The sequence below is a fragment of the Perca fluviatilis genome, chromosome 12 (genome assembly GCF_010015445.1).
Source record: "Perca fluviatilis chromosome 12, GENO_Pfluv_1.0, whole genome shotgun sequence".
Classification (NCBI taxonomy): Eukaryota; Metazoa; Chordata; class Actinopteri; order Perciformes; family Percidae; genus Perca; species Perca fluviatilis.
Window position 1 is genome coordinate 8,249,934 of NC_053123.1, and position 23,247 is coordinate 8,273,180.

The 23,247-nt window shown below is 42.6% G+C and overlaps 1 protein-coding gene across 8 annotated transcripts in view; it reads left to right on the top strand.

Annotated features, from left to right (window-relative positions):
- Positions 1-23,247, top strand: part of hdac4 (histone deacetylase 4) — a 145,199-nt gene that overhangs the window by 79,234 nt on the left and 42,718 nt on the right. For 5 of the 8 annotated variants that reach the window (XM_039817948.1, XM_039817951.1, XM_039817955.1 and 2 more), the window contains 8 exons: positions 7,826-8,095; positions 8,577-8,722; positions 9,622-9,793; positions 12,237-12,357; positions 13,901-14,019; positions 20,245-20,373; positions 22,268-22,374; positions 22,883-23,002. In XM_039817948.1, coding sequence (XP_039673882.1) covers positions 7,826-8,095; positions 8,577-8,722; positions 9,622-9,793; positions 12,237-12,357; positions 13,901-14,019; positions 20,245-20,373; positions 22,268-22,374; positions 22,883-23,002 — 1,184 coding nt within the window. The remainder of the gene's footprint in view (positions 1-7,825; positions 8,096-8,576; positions 8,723-9,621; positions 9,794-12,236; positions 12,358-13,900; positions 14,020-20,244; positions 20,374-22,267; positions 22,375-22,882; positions 23,003-23,247) is intronic. The other 3 variants (XM_039817949.1, XM_039817950.1, XM_039817952.1) reach the window with 3 other exon arrangements.

Below are 23,247 nucleotides of genomic sequence, written 5' to 3' on the forward strand. Positions count from 1 at the left end.
CATGGGATTTCCCAAAGTAAACACAATTTCCCGTCTGGAAATCAACAGAGTTTATCTTACTTCCGCCCGTCATCTTTAATGATCCATCATGGCTTTAATGCTCCTTTCGCTGCTACACATTTACAGCACATTTAGAAGCTACTGCATACTTTTAAAAATCACCCAGTAATCAGTCATAGAAAAATGTTCTGATCATCATGTGACGATGATGTAAAGAAATGAAGACATTTACCCTTTTTATTTATTTTTTTATCTACACGTTATCAATTCACTTAAAATGTCAGCGTGTAGTGTGGGCGGTTCGGCCATGCCTGCAGCAGGAATGTTTGCATCATCATGCCCCGTGCTGTCAGGGAGAGTTAGCGTGTGCAGACGCCTCTCCTTCCGTTGGCTCAGCACCATTTACCTCATGCCACATTCACAGAGTTCCATCCTTGTAAGCTGGGCTAATTACTTCACAGGTGCCTGCATCCTGCTGAGTGCTGTATGTCGCCCTGTTTGTTTGCTGCCATTCACAAAGCTTTGTTAACTGTAAACATTACAGAACATCACATTCAGCTGAGCACAGCTTGCTGTAGTATCTTCACCAGCTTCACCAAGATAAGACGTAGTCTGGGTCAACGGAAGTGCATTTCCAGGATAAAGCCTGACATGTTGGCCCTCCACTTCCGACCTCTTTTTGTCGCCGTTCTCAAAATCCCTTTGCTATGAGAAACAACAACAACCATTTAGCTAGCAAGCTACACGCTGAAAATGATATGTTTTTAAGAAAATTTGGATCGTGCAACAAGGCAGGCCTGCTTGGTTCTTTCGGGGAACGGTTGTAAAGATTTACAAAGAATATTTTTTCGGTATTTACTATCTACCTGGGATGTTTTGATACCGATTGGTGGGGATTGCTGTGGACAAAGTGCACACGGCGATACACTGGTAAGAGCAAATTGCATTTAACCATGTATCCAGCTAATTTAAATAGCTCACGTTGCTGTATTGGGTGAACAGTTAACTTCCTTTAACACTGTATGTGGCGTTTTCTTTTGCAGGGTGCAAATGCTCCACCAAAACAAGTTCCTTCCCGAGATCATTTCGCAGAGCCACCATCTCGTCCAGAGCTTAGCGCCGCCCAAGACGATTGTGATTGGTTTAAAGAAATGCAAACAACTAGGGCTGCACAATTAATCGCAATTGTATCGAAATCGCAATATGGACTAGTGCAATATCCATATCGCAGGGGGGGCGCAATATTTGTTAATGGCAAAATATGTGTCAAACCATTCTGAATGAAGTATCGTGGTGCTGCAGAGACGTCGCGGCCAACAAATCCTTTCCTACAGACTACAGACTGTTTGGTACAGATCCTCGCACAAATCACACTAAAATCATTTTAATTTTAATAATTGTCAATGAAAATGAGAATAATGATACAAAAATGATCATTCCCTCCAATATCGTGAATCGAATCGCAATCACAATATCAGTCAAAAATAATCGCAATTAGATATTTTCCTAATATCGGGCAGCCCTACAAACAACCCAGAGCGTTTTTTTCTCCTATCCCAGAATGTATATGTGGTGTAGCCAGACCTTACTCCACAGCGCTGTGGAGATAGGTCTGGCAATGCGAGACTAGTCAGATGTGACACAGACGTGTCTCCTGTGTGCTATATCAAACCTTTTGACAACACTGTAAACCCACACTAAAACCACACCAAATCAGAGTCTAAAACCTTTGATCCAAAGGCTTCCCACCTTTGTCACATAAATGACATGAATTAACCAAAACAATGAAACTGTAGAAGTAAAACCATTTACTCTGGGCACTGCAATGACTTATATCGAAATATATAGACTAGAAAACAAGTTGGTGTGGTTCAGGTGTGGGCTGTAGTGTTGACACATAAATACCATCAAGGTTATCAAAAGGTCTAAGCTGCTAAGTACTTCTGTGTGTAGCTAACATCACAAACCTGCAGACGGCTAAAGCACTCCATCAGTACAATGGTAATGTGCCAGCAGCCAGTGTGGTTAGCCTCTGAGTAGCTGGTCTGAGGAGTGATTACAACGCCTTCCTCTTCCTCTCCATCTCTCTTTCCCTCTGTGCCACCTGCGCTTGTAGCCCCTAAGCTTGAGGATAAGTGGCTGTCTTTATTGTTATTATTATTATTATTATCATTATCATTATTATTTTCAGCAGTCGGCCATTGATCACTGGTCTGTAAGTGACCAGCCATATTAACAGAATAAACATAACCCTGTACATAGAAACCCAGTATGACACAATACAAAAGTACACAAAAACATACATTTTCGTCTAGAGGCAGTTCCATTTCAGTCAAGTGCAAGTGTGCTTTATTGTACTTTTTGCCTGTCTAAATTCAACTCTAGTCCAAACTGCTTGCATCTACTGTAGGTGGGTATAGTGGTTTAGCTTGGGTTGTTTATTCAGATCAAGTCGCACTGTTTTGATAACCAGTTTTGGCTTGAGGTCAGGGCCGCATTTTCATGCACTAAGGCCACCTCCTATCAAGTGCGCCGAGTAGTTTTTGGTGGCTTTATTGGTGGCTTAATTCTGCTGGCATCCTTATTGACACTTATGCCCCCCCCCCCCCACACACACACACACACCCTGGACTACACAGCTGCCCATTGCGCATACTATATTTTTTGCACATTCTGCATCATTGAATCATTCTTTTCCAATTCTGATTTCGTTGGCAGAGGCACTCACTCCGACCTGTTGAGCTTACCCCCAATTTCCACCAACTGCGGAACGGCTGCGGATCCGCTCCGGAACGGCGGCGGAGTCATTAGGTTTCCATTAAAGTCAGTGTGTGTATTTCCACTGACTGCAGGACAGCTGCGTTCCGACTGCGTCCCAGCTCCAGCCATCCTCAGCCCTCCGGAGCTGATACGCAGAGCTTCTATTTTTGCTGGACGCCGTAGAGCTCCGCAGCAATTCGGCACAGGGCAGATAGTGCGGGACAGAAGCAAAATAAAACATCCGGTTAATTTTCAAAATAAAATACACTGCGCTCACGGCGGATCATATTTCCCTGCACCACACCTTGAAAACGTCATAATGGGCGGGGACAGGCCTGAAGTCGGAATGGAAACAAACTGTTGTTGGTTTTGCGGTTCCGTTTATAGAAACTACATCCTGTTATATCGCGCGATCATACGTGAATTCGCGATCCCGTGGGTCCTAGTGACTTCAGCTGTCAGTCATGGCCGCAGCCGTTGGGCAACAAATCCGGAGCTGGCGGGTATTGAAGGACGGCGGCGCACGGAGCCGACACGCAGCGGGAGCCGATCCGCAGCCGTTCCGCAGTTGGTGGAAATCCGCCGTTATGAATCATGATTTTGCACATCATCGCTCAGTAAATAGTTATTATTTTGACATGATTTTATTAGCTGGCTTATAGTGAAGTTCAGGAAGTTATGTTATGGGTTGCTTTATGTGCATTCATTTTCCTAAAGGGACTGCTTGGACTATGTTGTTTTGGGGGTGGCAGGGCTGTAGGAGCCCCACATGCCTGTGAAAACAAACAGCCCTTTGAGGCCTGTGGCATGCTTACTGAGTAAGGCACTTGGGGAACCAAGTAAATAAATAGCGTGGGGTTGAGAGAGAGTGTGGTGGCTAACTCCAGGGGCCACCCAGAGCCCTATTTAGAAGAAATTGGGATGGCAGGTCTTCCCTTCCGAAGCTTGCCAACGCAAGTCTGCATGGGAAAATATACAGCAGAAAAGGCGTTAATTGAGGTCATGCATGTTTGGCACAGTGGTGCTAGAATTGCTCGCAGAGGGGCTCCTCTGAATAGGTCCCAATGGTGCAGAGTGACACTTGGTTTGAAGAGCACTGACCCAACACAAGGTTTTGTTTGTTTGGCCCTGATGTTTGATGCTTTTTAAATATGTGTGTAAACAGTTGGCAGGCATGTGTGTGTACATGTATGTGTGCACAGACAATGGGAAAGGTGGTGGGCTGATCGTTCATGCTGGTTCACAGAGAAAGGCTTTGTTTCGATGATGGGCAACACGGATAATTGGCGCTGACTTTTCAGAGCGAGAGTGACACACAGTCTGCCTCTCTTTCTATACGTTTGTTTGTGTGGACGTGACACAAACATACACGTTGGTAGGTCAGAGGTCCAGCAATTATTTTAACACGCACATGGACACACCGCTCCCTCATTATTACATGCCTGATATAAACCCTTGGGGGCGGTCAAGAACGATGTATGGTTGAGTAATCAACACATAAACTAGATTCTTGTGGACTCCTGTAGACTGGCTTAATCCTTACTTTTTCATAATTTTAAACTAAACGTAGCGACTTCTAATGTCCAGCTTTCAAACCACTCCTCACAAGTATAGTGGCACAATTACACACACACACACACACACACACACACACACACACACACACACACACACACACACACACACACCCCAGTGAAGCACCAGCATGTCTGGCCCAGCCACACCCTTTCTTCTCTCCCTGCTGTCCCGTTGGGTGGTGTTGAGTTTCCTCCCGCATTCAAAAGCTGCCCGGTACCAAAGATGTCATTGGCTATCTCAGCAAGTAACTGCAACTCCGCTCGCCACCTCATTGGTCACTGGGGATGCCAGGGCATCCATGATAGGTCAGAGATGCTCTCCACTGGTTTTAGGGTATTGATAAACGAAGGCTTGGCATGGTGCAGCAAGGTGGTTCTCTACGGAGCAGAAATCAATCAGAAAAAAGACTAAATGATACACAAGAGGTTTTGATCTTGAGTTCAGATATCAAGCACAAATTGACTATTCATTTGGTTGCATGTGTTTGAAGATTTTGTCATGCAGAAGAAGCTTAAAGCCTTGCCAACTTGTCCATCTTACAATCATTCTTATTTAGTTTCCTTGTTCTTGTGTAACACACACAGCAACTAAAACTAGAGATCTGGTTTACTGGTTTATCTTTATATAGCCTACACATATAAAGCTCATGCTGCATACTATCTCTAATTGAAAAATTAGGCCTGCATGACATATTCCAGTTACATATCAAGGCTTTAAAGTTGGCTTATTTTATTTATTTTTTTTCTTGTTTCCCTTATGTCGTGTTGTTGGGTTATACTACTGTTTGTGTGTAAGCGGCTGTGTTGTTTGCTTGTTTTGAAAAAATAATCTGATTGCACTAATACTCTGGTTTTTGCATGTCAACCATGTTGATCCAAGGATATTGCTTTTGCTGTGTTTGCTCTTAGTATACATGTTTCAACAGCACCACAGGCCTGTAGGCTGCACTACGTCACCGGATTAATCAAATAAAGCAGAATAACAGTTGCAGATTTAATGCAACATAAGGGATGCAACACAAAACCGTTTATATTTTTGTGTCGTCCACTTTGATTTTTCTTTCTGCAATGGGGGCTTCAGTGTCTTGCCCAGTGATATTTGAACTTTTTGACGTGGCATTTGTAGGGCACGTACCTGTGACCTTTTTGTTTAAGGATGTTATGTCTAACCCTGTGTGTTAGTGTGGTGTCTATGTAGATTGTGACTGATACAGAGTGTGTGGCTTTTGGCCATATTGTTGTCTATATCCTCTCAGATGTGTGATGGCACTTGGAATCTATCTTCTTCGACATCACACACAACTTTGCTTTCTCTGTAGAAGATACACACACACACACACACACGCACACACACACACACACACAAACATACACAGAGCACAAACAGTACGCTGTCAGCATTGCACCTACTGTAAGCAAAATGTAGTGTTACTGCTCACATATACACATTAAAAGTGGAAACACACACATACACAAATACACACTGTAAGTCTGTATGCGTGTCAGCAAATCCCTGCTGCAAAACTCATGTTGCAGGGGGATTGTTTTTGCTCTGTGCTGCCATGTTTCATCATTCTACCCGTGTGTGTGTGTGTGTGTGTGCTATCTTGTCATCTGTGTGCAGGGTTTCTTGGTTTCTCTGAGAATGATGTTTGCATGGATGTAGGTAGAGGTAGAGCTGAGTTTCCATTGTCCACTAATTACCAAAAATCATTGACCGGAAAAAAATAATGAGGACCGAAAATTCGAAATGTCTCCGGTCCCCAATGACCAGTGGAAATAATTCTTGCCGCACAATTTGAATTGTGTTAAAATAGGCTACCGTGATTTTCATATCTTTCCTTCTATTAAAACAATGAACAATCATGTTTTATTCATTTAAAAAAAGTTAAAAAAAACTACATCTGATTGAATGCAGTAGACTACTTTAGGTTTACAAACTACAAACAGCGGCAAGCAAGCCGGGAAAGTCAAAGCCCAAGCCATGGCGGAACAGGGAAATATTGGGAATTACTTTATAAAACCAAGCAGCAGCCGGTCTAACGTAGGTCACAATGAAGATGACTCACTCCGAAGAGACGGCTGATGCCGTACCCGTCGTTCCAGCCGAAAAGAAGAAGAAAAAAAACGTATTAGCCTATAGGCGACAGTAGTTCATGTTGCAGCAGGCAGCATTATTGTTAGAAGCCAGTTTTACTCCCATATGCTGTCCTTTTTATTGTTTCATTATATCTGGCTTGCTAACTTTATTTTTTTTAAATGTTATGAGCCAATTTTTACTGTAATTTGTATTGTTTTATTATATCTGCCTTGCAAACGTAAATTATTTTGATTCAAGTTGGCACTTTATAATTTTATGAGCCAGATTGTTTGCAAAAGCAGTAGTTTGTATTATTTCCTCGGCCTAGCAAATGGAAAACGGGCCTCTTTTAATTCAGATCGGCACTTTAAATTTAAATTAAATTTTACGTGCATTGATTTAATTGTTTTGGCCTCTCTACCTGTAGCGAGTAGCCTCAATAAAAATAGTATGAATCTACATGCCTTGATAATATTAATCTTTATATAGCCTGCCTGTCAATTATTTTTCAGCGCAATAAACATGGAAAAGATTTGATCGGAATTTTCCCCATCTGACCGGAAAAATAAAACCTTACAGGTCACATGACCGACATTTTTTTTAGGGGAAACACTGGTGTAGAGAGCATTTAATAGAGGCTTTCTATACACTTTGCTCCCACCGCAGCACAGACTGTTGCTCGGATGATCTCAGGCTCTCTTAATCACAGACACAGTTTGTGTATTTAGTGTTTTGCTAATGCTCTTACCCAATGAGTACAACCCTAAAACAGGCTTAACTCCCTTGTTTGCCAACAACCAATATGAAGTGTAACGCAGAGCGCAACAGTGTTCAGACAGCTGATGTAACTGTTCATTCGTCGTATTTGGATCAGAGAGGACATGGTGTTTTGGCTGCCACCAAAGGATATTAAACATTTTGGACCTTGAATTAATTATGTAATTGTACTATAAACTGATATTCCAAGATGAAAATGACATGAATTGTCTTTAATAACTCCCCTAGAAGACTGTGAAGCTGTGTTGAGTCTCCATATCAGCGCTGTAGTAAAAATTTAAAAAAAATGTCCCTGCCAAGTTGAACTCCGCAACCCTCAGAGACAAATCTGCTGTTGGGGTCTAAATCGTCACGGCACAGACAAATTGTGGAAAGCAGACATGCTGCACATATCTTTCTGGGACTCTTTGTATGTATTTATTTATTTTTTATAAATTTTTTATATAAAAAGATTGGATAACGTGTGTGTGTGTGTGTGTTCTTTTTATGGTTCATTTTTAGCCTGTGATTTGCTTTGATTAGACTCTAGATATTTGTATTGCAAGTCCTTTATTGCTGCGTGTTCTAATCAAACTCCATCCTTATGTGCTTGTTTCCTCCACTCTTCCATCTTCTCTCTCTCCTCCTCCAGTGGATGTGAGCACGGCAGCACTGCCCATGCAGGTGCCCCCCGCCACCACAGCCATCCTTCCCATGGACCTACGCGTAGTGGACCACCCCCACCACCACCACCATCACCACCACCACCACCAGCAGCCCTCCTTCGGCCTGGCTCCCCAACCCCACCCTACACCGCCCGTCTCCACAGCTTTCCCCGCATCCTCCGAGCCAGGCCGCGGGACAGTCATTAGTAAGTGGGCATGGTCTCTGGTAGGGCTGGGTATCGGCAATGATTTTCCAGGTTCGAATCGATTTTATTCCTGTTTTTATTTTATTTTCAATTTGATGTCAATTAGGTTAGGGAACATTTCAGTTACAATACCAATTTAGCTTGGATATGAAATAGATTCTACAATTGTACAAGGTTCCCTCTAACCTTGTGCGCTCTTAAAAGAATCAAAGTTTACATTTTTTACATTTAGTTACATTAATGCACTTTTTTATTTAACATGAACACACAATAAAGTGCAGCTCTGCAGACTCTACAGTCAGTGAGTACTGAGTGACATTTCATTCAGATATCTTGAGGTGACAGAGGGACCCCTTTGAAAATGGCCATGCCAGTTTTTCCCTTACCAAAATGCAGCCTAATAACTTTGGAGGGTTACCAACAGCCGATATGAAGGTCTGGTCCGTCTTGTGGTTAAAAGTCGCATCCTGGCTAGTTAGTACAAACACGCCCCTGCCTCCAGACGCTCTAATGTCTTGACAATCTCCTACAGACCCCCCAGAGCAGCAGCTGCAGCAGGAGCTGGTGACTCTCAAACACAAGCAGCAGCTCCAGAGACAGCTCCTGATCGCCGAGTTCCAGAGGCAGCACGAGCAGCTGTCGCGACAACATGAAGTCCAGCTGCAGGAACATGTCAAGGTGAGTGGACGAGGAGGGAGCCCTTCCTCGGATACAGCGACTGTAGGACTGTACTCGTTAGAAATGCGCCTTGTGAAGGACAGGAGGAAGCATGTGCATGTGTACACTTAAGGGATGTGAGTGCAATCTGATCTGGTGGCAGTATTGTCGCTGCTTAGTCATCCCCATAGGAACCTTGGCCCCAATAAACCTTTGTGAATTTTGCATGCGACCCACTTTGCTAAAAAGCCTCCCTGGTGTTGCCACGAGCACAAAGTCAGCCAATGAGGACGATCAGTCGGGTATGAAAATAACTCCGATGTGTATTCTCCAGTAGGGCTGGGCAATATATTGATATCAAAATATGAGGCTAGATATCGTCTTAATTTTTGGATATCGTAATATGACAATATTACGATATTATTATTAATATTATTTTCCTGGTTTTAAAGGCTGCATTACAGTAAAGTGGTGTCATTTTCTGAACTTACCAGACTGCTTTAACTGTTCTATTATTTACCTTTACCCACTTAGTTATTATAGCCACAATACTGATGATTACTTATCTAAAATCTAAATGTGTAAATATTTTGTGAACGCACAATCAATAGCACAATATCGTCGCAATATCAATGTATTTGGTCAAAAATATTGTGATATTTCATTTTCTCCATATCGCCCAGCCCTATTCTCCAGTCTGCTTAGTCTCCTGGTAAGCATTTAGCATATCGGACACGTCTTTTTGGTGTCGTGTAATAGAATAGCTAGCTTTCAAAACATTGATTCATTGCAGTAGGCCGTGGCTACACCTTGGTCAAAACAATGTCTTCTCAGTGGCGACACATTTTTGCGTGTATCCTGTGTAGTGTCCTTTACCCATCTTCTTTGTCTCCTTGTACTTTCTTCCTTCTACTGTACAGTCTTGTCTCTCTCTCCACCAGCACCAACAGGACTTACTGGCGCTCAAGCACCAGCAGGAGCTGTTGGAGCACCAGAGGAAGATGGAGCAGCAGCGTCATGAGCAGGAGATAGAGAAGCAGCAGCGGGAACACAAACTGCTACAGCTCAAAAACAAGGAGAGGGGACAGGAGAGTAAGTAGCAGCTGCCTCACGAGCGCGATGCCTTCATTATACAGTACATGTACAAGGCATATTAAAAATTGTACTATGATGTGATGAAAATGAAGCTTGTCTGAAGAGCATTAGTATACCTAGAGTAATTTGACAGAATAAAACAAATAGTCACCACCAACAGGAGATTGATTATAAGTTTTAGTGGACTGGTATTCCTGGGGTTTTTATTATGTTATGAACAAGCACCAAATAACGTTGTCATGTTTGACCTATCATACATTGACTTTCCATCTTCTGAATGCTGCCCACATCTGTTGTAACTGCTGAAACACTGTGTGTTGGCCCCTCCATCCCCTACCTGTCCTTGTTGTCCCAGCAGTCAGAACAGCCTGACTTTGCATATTTACCACAGGGAATATCACAAGAAGAGGAGCAAGACATTCAAGTTGCACATGCCTTTGTTTTTATAATTTGTTCTCTTTTCCTAGTGCCAGTTTGTTTGAGGAACAAAATGACAGCAGTAAAGTTAAACCAGGCAATTCACTGTACCCTGACATCATTCATAATTGTTTTTGTTTCTTTTTAAAGGATAATCTTGTTCATTTCCACTTTGTTGCCTTGGGCATCATTGCATCTTTTATGATAACATGGTACTCACCAAACTACTTGCTGAGACCCGGGAACACGATGACATTTCTACAACAAAGTCAGAAACACAAGCTGTCAGACGGTCAGACTGGTTGTAAACAAGCCAACAGTTTAGCAAGTTTATCTAAACCGCTTTATTCAGCGATAAAATCAAAAACGTGCTAGAACTAATAGCAAATAGAGAAAGTCATAGATGGATTAGGACGTACAGTAGATCAAAAAAATCTGCGATGGATGCTTACAATGGACAGGTGGATTCCTTTTTTATTTTCTCTTCCATATAAGTTTAAATATCCTGGGGATTTCTGTTGTGATCCTCTGCTTATTTTTTTCCCCTAATGACTCCTTTTTAACAGTGTTGTCACATTACCAAATCTTAGCAATTCATTTGGTGTGTAAAAGCTATCATGAGCGATAGAACTAATAGCCAAACCTATGAAACCAAGTCGTTCTTTGATATTTATCATTTGGATTTGAGATGGTACCTTTACTGTCAGGAGTCCTGCTGATCCTGCTGCAAAGTGCTCTCACCTGGACTAACGAAGAAAGCTGACCTGATATTAATACTCAAATGAGCTGTGACACAATTCAAAAAAGCATTTAACACACAGGTAATGTGTGTGGCTGTTCTTTGACCTGTGTCAAGCCAGTTGCTTTTCTTGTTCCTGTAATTGACCATAAAAGACATTAAAGTCTTTGAGTCGCTATGTAAAGCACTTTGGGTTGCCTTGTTGTTGAAAAGTTCTATTTACATAAACTTGCCTTACTGAATATGTTAATTTGTATTTGTATCTACTTACAGGATTTGAAGGGCTCTAAAAATGTGGTGCTTCCTTTCATCATGCTGGTGTACACATTTACATGAACCACGCCTAGTTTAAATGTTGTAAAAGGCCTGATTTGGAAATGGCTGCTAATGAGAAGAAAATGACTCACTCTTAATTATGGTTTTTGTTACTACTGTATGGCTGTAAAATGCTGCGATGTGGTTTGTATTTCCAGCACAAATGCATTTCAATATGGTGGACCCACATTTGGAACCCACGATTTTCTGCCAGTAAAGTCCTTTTCCTCAGTCGTTCTCTGCTAGGCAAAGTGAGCCTACAGTTTGACGTCTGTGGAAAGAGCATTGGGTTGTAAACAGAGGAAGCTTTGTTAAGTACTGCAATAAATTGCATAGAAGGCAGTCTCATAAAAGCCAATTTCCTTCAGTGGCAAAGTGCACATATTGCGATGTCAGCACTTCCAGCTGCACCGTGATTTAGAGAGCATACTGTATATTATCTGTTGTCACGTTCACATACTGTATTTACCACTTTCTCGTTATCACTCCCACTGTCACATTCTTAGAAAAACACCTCCACTGTTTTTTTCCAGTATTCTCATAACAGCCCCCTTTATTGCTCTCCTCAATGCATTCTTACCTTTTCTCTCGGTCTCTCTTTCCCCTCTCACCCATCCACGTCTTCCCTCCCTGGACAATTGGTTTGTAGCTGTGAAATGAGAGTGGTAATTGAGGAGAGACCCGGGAGCTGAATGTTACTCATGATGTGTGTCTTTAAGGCGAGTTACAGAGCACTGATGTCGTCTCTGTTGAATTTTAGGGAAAACTCTGATGCCGCTCTGCATGTAGTTACAAACCCATTATCCGTCCAAGTATGAATGGATGTTGTTAAAATCGTAATGTTAGTCTCCAGAATTGCAATACTGAAAGTGTTCTTTTTTTCTTCATAATAGGCGATAAGTAAAAAGTGCACAAACCTTTGGACACTGAGCTCCCTGTGTCTCTCTGTATCTCTCTTGTCTCTGTCAGGTGCAGTCGCCAGTACAGAGGTTAAGATGCGACTTCAGGAGTTTGTCCTGAACAAGAAGAAAGCCCTGGCTCAGCGAAACCTAAACCACTGTCTGCCCAGCGACCCGCGCTTTTGGTATGGGTGAGTGTCACAGCCCACCACTGCAGAACCAACTCATGGATTGGGATGTGAATGGTTGTGTGAGAAGAATGTATGCGGTAATAAGTCCAAATTCAAGTTTATGTCAGGAGAGAACTACAATTTACATATCATTTGTAAAATACATTTAATTTGATATGTGATAAATACACATGCGGAATGAGAGCAGAGCTTTTTTGTGCTCAATGTGCAGCTCATTGTCACTCATCGTGTAACCTAACCGCCTGCAGTTAGAAATGTGCATCATTTCTATAGCTTGCATCATTGTCAAATAAAAAAAAATGCATGTCTTTCTTTAGAAACTCTGAACAAAAAATCATGAAGTTAGTTACTTATACTTATAAAATCTTGCAGAAAAGCTCCATTGGAAAACAAGGCAAGATCCTGTTTTTTCTGCTCTATAATGACCTGTTAGACATCTTTAAATGCTACTTTATGATTGTGCATTTTCTGGTTTAAAAAAAACAAACATTCATCACACATAAAGCCTTGATTTTCCGAGCTATTAAATATCAGCCTGTATTGTTTTGGTGTATTTGTATAAGCCTTGTAGTTGTTGCCTGTTCTTATCTAACCTAAAAGAAACAGCAAAACTGAAAAAAATATCAAACATAAAAGCCACAATCATGTGCAACATAAAAGTCCCTCATCACTGTGGCTTTGCAAACAAGGCAAACTCTCTTGTGTGTGTGTGTCCCTGCGTGTGTACGAAGTTACACACATCAACTGTAGTGTCTCTGAGAGTCCCCGCCAGTTGCCTTGCCTTACAGAGAAACGTTGGAAGGAACGAGGCTTTTTTTCTGTCGATGTTTGTAGTCAGTGATTGACAGCTGGCTCTCTTTGAGGTGTGTTCGTGTGCGTGTGTGTTTGAAGTGGGCTGAGAGAAAAGACAATGGCACCTCTCCTGCGCTTTAAATATTTGAAAAGGCTTTAAGCAGTCAAGCATTTCTGCCAAGGCAGGAGATGATAGAACAATCCAAAGAGGGTGCCATCAGTGAGGAAAATGTGCTATCGCTGTCACGCACATCACCATTTCTCCCATTTCATTTAGTGTCCCACCTGTTTGCTTTCTCCTCAGTTCTTCTATAGATGTTTCCCTTTTTAAACCTCATCCCTTCTCTCATCCTCCATCTCTTACCTCACCTGCCTTTCAGTAGGAAACTAGGCCTCAGCCTCTTTGCTGTCTTATGGGGAAAAAGACAAGCGTTCCGTCTCAGTCCCTTCTGTCTCTTTCTCCACATTGTTGTCGCTGCTGCTGCATCTTTTAAAGTGTTGGCCTTGGGGACGGAGATGGATGCTGTCTTTGTCACTACACCTTTTGTGTGTGTGTGTGTGTGTGTGTGTGTGTGTGTGTGTGTGTGTGTGTGTGTGTGTGTGTGTGTGTGTGTGTGTGTGTGTGTGTGTGTGTGTGTGTGTGTGTGATTGTGTCTACGGAAGGTCAGGTAAGGTACAGTAGGTATACAGCAAGCCTGGCAAGCATACATAAATACTGAGGTATTTAATATCTATTTTTCTTTTTTTGTAGAAAAACCCAGCACAGCTCTTTGGACCAGAGCTCTCCTCCCCAAACAGCTTTGTCAGCGTACACCCACCCAATGCTGGGCACATACGACTCGAGAGACGACTTCCCCCTCCGCAAAACAGGTACAGAATGGTGCCAAGGTTTTTATTCTGGGGTATTGTTACTTTCTGACATCCATATTTTTCCACCTCTTAAATCCAGCCACCCACTGCATGTCTAGGGGGGAGCCCTAATCTTCCTTTTCCCTGCAAGTGAAATGGCTTATTGGGTTTCAAAGTCAGGCGCATGAACCAGGAGTCAGCCAGTAGAGGATTAAAAGAAGCCCCCTAGTATCAAAAAATATATCAAAAGTTATTTAATGAGGTCTTTTGAACCATTCTAATGTTAACGAGGCTGGGTGAGTGGAGAGTGGAAATCTAAATTATATATTTAAGAACCTTAAAACCAGTAAAAATTGTGTTAAAGGAATAGATCAACATTATGGGAAATATGCTTATTTGCGTTAGATGAAAGGTTTCGACCACTCCCATGTATGTGTGGTAAACATGTAGCTGGAGGCAGCAGCCTGTTATCTTAGCTTAGCATAAAGATTGGAAGCAGGAGAAAACATGTAGCCTGGCTCTGTCCAAAGGTAACAAAATCATCCTCCCAGCACCTCTAAAGCTCACTAACCTGAGCTAAGCTGACTATTTCTTTTCCAGCACCAGTCAGGCAAGAAGCAGACTCCAGGAACTTACTGGTTTCAGCCAAAACATGATCCTAAATTATCTTCTAACTTGAAATGTTTTCCTGCTTTCAAGGTCTTACAGTAAATCAATGTGGAAATATTCGAGGATTTGAGCCTGAAAATGACTTTTCTACTTCTATTCAGCCTTTTGCGTCATTATCAGGTGTAGAAGTTTTGGTAAAAAAAGATTGCTTTTTAAAAGCCAGTTGGCTATTCTCCTGTTTTAGACATTTACTAACTCATTCAGGCACACTCCTTCACAGACGTCATAGATCATACTGTTTAACAAAACAGCCCTTTACTACTCTGAAGTGTCCTAGGAAGCACATACAAAGCACCAGTTCCTGCATTTGTGATGCATCAGGCTGTTATTTCTCCATCCTTCTGTCCAAGTCAAGTATGGCCAGGCTGTGATTGTTCACTTAGCGTCCGCAGCTGCTTTGGCAGTATCACTGCCTGCTTTCACAGCTGGAGGCCCAGCTCTGTGTACTTTGCGCTCCTGGCCACCTGCTGTGAGCTGGAGGCAGGAAGGATTTAAATCCTGGCATATGACCTCATACAGCAGGTTTCAACTTTCAGCGACACTCAAAAGTAATTCAGGGATTTATTTTTTGGGGGGGGGGTGAGTGGTGCTGAGAAATATTCACAATTTACAGTTTCACAGTTCATACTGACACAAAGTGCAACAGGCACTATAGCCCAACACATCACGGTGCATATATGAGAGAACATTTCAGGAGAAATGGAGTTGAAAGCAGAGTTCTTTGTCTCTTTGAGTCAGTTGTGAGGAGGGGCAGAGAGGGAATACTGACATGTGCACACACATACACACTTGCTGTTGAGAAACTGTTGTGTCAACAGTGAGCAGACATACTGCAGATCAGATTAGATGGGCAGACAGAGATGAACTGTGTTCAAGAGGAAGTGAGTGACAGGGGTCACCACAGTTGTGCTCCGCTCTGACGACCGGAGCTGTCACACATGACGTTTTTGCCTGTGGTGGCCCATTTTGTTTGTAATGCATGCGTGTAGATTATAAATGTAGGTTAAGAAGCAAGGGCCAGGCGTACAGTATATTACAACAGGGGCTCATTGTCCAACTCTGAGAGGCTCTGTGATAATGGAGAACACAGAGGGCCACTTTGAATGCTGTGGCAGGAAGTCTGTTAGGCCATCATGACAGATGCAGACTTGTCATGCTGACCCCCTTTGCCCCTCACCCTTTCACACACACGCACACACACACACACACACACACACACACACACACACACACACACACACACACACACACACACACACACACACACACATTCCCATGCCACACTGAACATTTAAACCCTGCAGGATGCTCACCCTTCCATGTTCTTTATTTAGTTCGCTTTACATTTTAACACTCCTATTCAGCACTGAGTACGGTGAGTGAACTAGTCGAGGGGTTCCCAAAACTTTTTGATGAGATTTTGTGCCAGGGTCCCGCATCTTAATAGGATTTTTGCTTTTAGATTTGTTTTTATTACAGAAAGTGAATGAAACCCATGACCAAAATGGTCATACTTTCTGTCATTGTGTTACTTATGGATGGTGTAAAAATAAGTGATTACCCTTTTTTCTGGGGCATATTAGCTGTTAGGACGGTTGTCTCCCTTCCATCCTACCTTTTAAGTATGCGGAAGGTCATGTGAAATGCGTTGTCAGATGTGTTAATATTGGCAGAGATCATTTCTGATATTGAGCCTAAATGCTTGTGTGGACAAAGATGTTTTTTGTTTAAAAATGCCTATTAAAAGTGGTAACGTAGTAGTGTGGATGTTGCCTTGAACCTACTGACCAAGACCAAACCCATCTCCTCTGATGCCATTGGAGATAACTTCCATGTTGTTCTCGTTTCCCTCAATCACTCCTTCCAACTATACTCCCCCAATCCCCACTGATTGTTTGGACTTGTTTGTCCGCTGGTATTGGTATCAAACTTCATAGGTATATAACCGGTATATTTATAGCGTATTTATGCATCTAACCTCAAACACTATTTTGCGGTTTACCACTTGGGTATCACAATAACCAATAATGGATACCACTGATTTTAACAATCTCATGCCACCTCAATGTGAAGGCCTGATTATTTGTAACTATCGGAAGACACGTGTATTTTGAGAAAAGGTAAGAATTAAACAATAATTCTTAGCGCAACACCCTGTTTACACTTTAATTTGGCTAAAAACGATTTACAAACAAACCTGCCTATTATCTGTCTGTCTGTCTGTCTGTCTGTCTATCTACGGTCTGTCCCCCTAACCCATGCATCTAATGTATCATCAACATATGATATTTCTGGGAAGCTCCAGCTGATGACTTTCAGCAAACTACTCTATTGATTTCAATACATCTTCCTCCCTTTCTGTCCTTCCTTGGAAGAGCAGCACTGCTTCCCCCGGCATGATGCTCGGGACTCCCATCTGTCAAAACAGATGAGCAGCTGATCAATATGTTTTGTATCAGAGATCCAGTTTCCTCCTCCACCCTCTATTGAAATATTAAGCACCACTTATAGAGACGTTTAATCTGGTATTGATATGTCATTAGATGGGTAGAGATAGGTACTTTACTGGGATTTGTACAGTTTTAATGTGTGAGACTAAAGTGTTTTTTTGTCTTGAGCAGCATTGTGTAATAGGCGATAACATATAGAGGAAAAGCCAATTAGAGAAACCACAACACAGAAATTTCTCTTTTGAGGTGAGAGATTTGAGGCCACATGTCGTTTGGTATTTTTAGGCATATAAGACATACAGTGACATATAATTAGAATTCAGCGACTTCTTTGCCTCAAAAGCCAATTTGGCCAATTAGCCACCAATGGCTAGTGTGGAAATCAGTTCTTTAAAGTTACCTTTATAATGCCAGGAATGTTGGTTGTAGCGGCCCAGGTCATTTTCTACCTTAGCAATATGTGTCCCCACAGAAGAAGATATGCATTGCTGGTACCTGATAAGAGAGGATGTAAAGTTATATTAGTCAGAATGTGGCAGGAAGTTTTTAAAATGCTGTTTTTGCGGTTTAAAAATGCTGTTTTCTGGGCTGTCGACATTGGAAAGTAGGACAGTGACGTATGCTGTTATGAACTAATGTGCAGGTTTGTGTAGAACAAAAAAAAAAACTAGGGAGGGAGGCTCAACAATGAAGGGGAGAGGGAGTTACGCCAGGGGAAAGTGGGGATTTAGAGGGAGGGGGAGAGTATGGGTGGCGGTGAAGGAGGGAGAAAGGGCTACAGTAAAATGCCAGCATCAGCAGTAAAACCAGTCTGGGCCCTCTGCAGCGAGTGTGTTCTCACGTGTGCACACTGGTGTGCTTTTGCCAAGTCGGCAGTAACACCCTTCAAAGTCACTGCGTCCTGAGGTGAACACCCCGTGGCGACCAGTGCCCAGCAAGCACATACCTACTTCACCCTCCTTCTCTTTCTCCTTTGCTGTCCTCCCTCTAATCTTCCATTTGTCCCTTCTCTCTCTTTCTCTCTCTCTCTCTCTCTCTCCACACTCCTCCTTTTACCTGTCCATTTCTTAATGACTCAGGATGCACAAACACAACCTTGACCACCCCTCCCCCTCCTATAGTCCATCATCTTTGTGCCTTGTCTTTCCTCCCCTGGCTGCCCACCAGATTGAGCATGGTTGGTGTCACCTTTGCAGCCCAGTGGAGGCTAATATTGTTTCCTGTCACACCTGGGAAACATTTGTAAGCAAAACAAATAGTTGTTTATGATTTAGCTCATGCATAGCCAGAGATCAGTGTGTCCACTTTTTGATGGTGGCAACTCCAACATCATGGGTCTGACTCGAATAAGCATAGTAAGGATGTCCTCTAATTTCAGGTGAATTTCAGCACCATCATGGCTCATTTACTACTCGCATCATTAAACCAATGGCAGGGTTGTTATTATTAGGGGACGTTCAAAGCACTTTTAGAATCAAACAGACTTTCAAATAATGTTGAATGCTTGGGTGCACAATTATGACAAACTTCATCAGCAAATGCCAACATTCACATTATGTGCCTGCATTAATTAAACTAACACCAAATGTCTTTTGTAACATATATATATATATGGCAATAATTGTGGTAATGTCAAAATGTCAGACTACTACAATTCCCTGTGCAATAGACTAAAATTGAACTTTAATGCACCCTCGTAGTCTTGCCTTCTCCTACTGTGTCCAGTTCAGCTAATGCATAGCATGTTATCCTGACCCACTCCATGCCTCTTAACAAGGACTTTGGAAGACTGCCCTCCACTTAGAAGAAGCTCTTTTTTAAATAATTGAGTTTGATAAGTTCAGTGGCATGTTCCCCTTAAAATTTAAAGTGCATTTGAAAAAGTACTTTGACCTTATAAATTCACAATAGGTCATCTTATCCCCACCAACCAGGAGGCATATTGAGTGCTGTTACCTCATTGAAGTACATTAAAACTTTGTGAAGTTTATCCTACCTTGAAAAGCATTCAAGGCTACAGGAAGCAAGGGCCAAAAGGGTTTGTAATGAACTGGAATGAGTCTTCTAAGAATAAATCGCTACAGTACACAAAGAAGAATCAATTGCTTCCACTTTACTGTACCAAAAAGTCCCGGCTCCTTATCTGAGGCTAATGAACTTAGCATGGTCTGTTTGATACTAGGCTGTGGGACGAGCATTGGGTCAACGGTTGGTCAACCGTCCAGCTTCAACTAATTGAACGGAATGAAGCCAGTGGAGGAGGGAATAAAGCTGCCCATGTCTGTAGTAGTCTGTAGTCTGGCAGTGAGACACCACAGCAAGATTGTCCAGAAAAGGTCAGGTCCTATCCCTGACAAGACAAGATTCCCAGAATATACTGAAAGCTTGCCTCTTCTCTGTCCTGCCATCATGTTGCACTTGCCAATACAGCTTCAAAGCAACTTCAGACCGGGAGGCAGAGCCCCAAAAAATATTCCTAGAACCAGGCACACACATACCCATCAGCATACAAACATGATGACAGACAATGGCAGTTTTCTGTAATTAAAAGTGTCTGGAAGCAATCGGTGTTCACAGTCAGAGCGCGGATGCAGCATCATTAAGCGTTGGGTCATGAGGAAGCTGCCAGTTGGCTGCCTCCCCTCTTGTTGCAGCGCTTCCCACTGTCAGACGATGGTGGCTAACCTCCGCTCCAGAATCTGTCGGTCAACACATACTGTGTGGTCTATAGGGACGAGCTCATTAGCTCCACTACAGGACCCTGAACAAGCTCCCACACAAAGCTGAGTGCCGAAGAGACAATTTAGACAGAATTGGTACTTTTCACATTTGCGGGGCTAATTTGGGGTGTAACACATTCATATTTTTAGAATGAGTGGCCCAGTTGGAAATAAAAATGCTTAACCCTGTCATTGCTTTACTCTATACACTTAGTTGTCTGCCACACATTTGTTAAATGAGATGGGATAAGCCACACTTGGTGACAAAAACACATACAGTATTGACATTATTTTCAATTGACTTTGATATATTAAAGAAGTTCTCAATTACTTACTCTGGACTGAAACTTCTCCACCTTTTGAGTAAACCCTCCATCACGTCCCTGTTCCTCTCTGTGTCTTGCCAGCCTCTGAGCCCAACCTGAAGCTTCGTTCCCGGCTAAAGCAGAAGGTGACAGAGCGCCGCAGCAGCCCTCTGCTCCGAAGGAAAGATGGTCCCATCACTACTGCCAAGAAGCGTTCCCTCGACTTGGCTGGTGAGCACTCTTGTTGCTGGATTTCTTCTGTAGTTTCATGATAAAATTGTGAAGAATCCTTCCCAGTCCTTTGATAGACGAGTACAAGAGATTAAAACATTGACATTCTAAATCATATGAAAGAATGCAAGATGGTGTTTGATCACCCCTTCGAGCAAAAAAATAACCACACACAAAATATCTGCACAAACAGTTATATTTTATTATAACATTTTTTGACAACAAATGATATGACAAGACCAAAGCTGTCTCTTGATTTCTACTGAAAACGTCAATCTTTAACATGTGTATATGATGTGTTTTGGTGGCCTGGGGGTTAAAGAATCATTTTAAAAATGTTGAAGTCAGTCTTAAAACAATTTGTAGTAAATGAATGCACCTTAACTTACGTATTTACATGCACTGTAGCTACCTGTAATATGTACAGTATGACCTGTGTTCTTCTAGCTAATCTCTTCCTAACAACATGCTGCTCATTAATGTTTTTTTGGAGGAAGAAGATTTATCAGGCTGTGGTTTGGGTCTTTAATGGGATTTATTGATAAAAAAATACAGACTATCACGAGCCTTAACCTTTAATCGATTATTGTTTTTTTAAAGACAGAAAATACAGATTACTTTGTTGCTGCATTATGACATCACAATCACTATATCTGACCACAATATTCCTGAAAGCATGTTTTTGGTTCTCAGGTGTCCACTTATATATAAATTATGTGAAAATGTACCCCAGCACATACAGTAATGTTATGCGACATCCCAAACTGGACACATCTGAGAGTAACTTTTTTCATGTAAAATGTGAATATTTCAATGGATATTCCAAATATAGCCTACTTAAGACTTATACCCCGTTTACACGTACATGGCTATTTTGAAAAATGGAGACATTTCCCTTCGTTTGTGCCCTTCGTTTACACGCAAACGGAGAATTTGCCTCTGAAAATTATTCTTTTTAAAACCTCCAGCCAGAGTGGAGATTTTGGAAAACTTCGTTTGCACGTTTGCATGTAAACTGAGACAAACGGAGGTTTAGGCAGCGAGGCAGAGAGAGAAAGAGGAAGCGATTCGTTGCTGTTGTTGCTATTTTCGGGATTCTGATTGGCTAACGTGGGTTTGAGCTTCTCGTTTCACTGCCACCTACAGGTTTCGCATGCTCTTGACGACATCGACGGCATATGTACGCGGGAACGTGTAAACGAACACTTTTCTGAAAACTGACAGCTGTGCACGATGTTATTTTTGAAAACGGAGAGGTTGAAATGTCCGTTTATGAAAATAGCCGGCCACGTGTAAACGTAGCATTAGCCTATAATGAACTATGTGTGGAGCTTATTCTCTGCTTTGTTAGGACACACACACACACACACACACACTCATCATCATCATCCACCTCTGCCCCTGCCTGTGCGCGCATCCCGTGCATGCGCCCGCGTGCGTCGCTCCTCCTTGTGAATCCTATATAGTGCGCCGAGCCGCAGAGCTGGATGGCATCGCAGGGTGTCCGGTGCCAGACTGGAGCAAAGACCATTATAGGAGCCGTTAGCGCGGATACAACTGCCCACCGGCCTGGCAGTGCACCATCACTTTATCACTATTTCATCTTTATTATCAGCGTTTCATTCCTTTGAAGACATTTGGCAGAGCAGCATTGTATTTTTTTACCAAGTTGGATTGCTTTCGTGAACTTCTCTTATCTAGCCTACTTTTAGTTCTCAACACAGAGTCTGTTTCAGCCCCCCTCCCCTTTCCCCTTCCGCTAATTTTCCAATTCAACCCCCTTCTAATCCATACTCTAATATGAACACACCACAGAAGGACTATGACAAAACAAGGACAATGTATAACAGAGTCATATTTGAAACATTTCATTTCTGTGTTGTGTGCGTTCTAGAGTCTGCATGCAACAGTGCACCAGGCTCAGGACCCAGCTCCCCCAACAACAGCTCTAGTAACATCCCAAGTGAGAACGGGGTCACTATCTCCAGCAGCCCAGGAGAGGTAACCTACATGACTGCTTGTGTGTCTTTTGGTGTTTATGTGCATGGGGCAGACAGGTGACCAGAGGACTCCAGGAGGAGATTGGCAATGTCTGTCTCTTTTGGGGGTGGCAGTAGCTCAGTCAGTAAGGACTTGGCTTGGGAACCGCAGGGTCGCCGGTTAAAGTCCCCGTTCGGAGTGTACAGAGTGTGGACTGGTAGCTGGAGAGGTGCCAGTTCACCTCCTGGGCACCGCAAAGGTGAACCGAACCCCCAACTGCTCAAAGCCCCCTCACTCTGACATCTCTCCATTAGTGCATGTATAGATCCTGGACACGCGTGTGTATTTGTAATGTGTGTAATAACAGAGAGCGAGAGAGAGATTTCCCCTGCAGGTCTTAATCTTAATGCAGGGCTCAAGCTCTATGAGTGTGCATGTTTGTGTGTGTGAAATAGAGGCAAAGTAATGTATGTATGTACTTTGTGTCTATACTCTGTATTTACTGTAATACATGATTGTGTGTGTTCAGGTCTCCCTGCTTCAGAGGTTGGCTGCAAGGGAAGGTTCAGTTAGCCAGCTCTCTCTCTACACCTCCCCTTCTCTGCCCAACATCACCCTGGGACTGCCAGCCACAGGCCCTGCTAGCTCTGTGAGTACAGTCTTGGCACAGTATATGTGTGAGATATGATACTTATAATACTATACTTATTTCACCAAAGAATATTTAGTTTGCAAAACGGCTCTCGTCAATTATTTTTGGCAAGAAGGTGCCGTACATGTCTGATTCTATTTCTTCATCTCAATTCCGTTCTGTCTCATTTGACCCCTCTTTGTCTCCGTCCATCTGCCATTTTCCTTCTCCCTCCTTGTGTCCCAATCTCTCTCTCTCTCGTT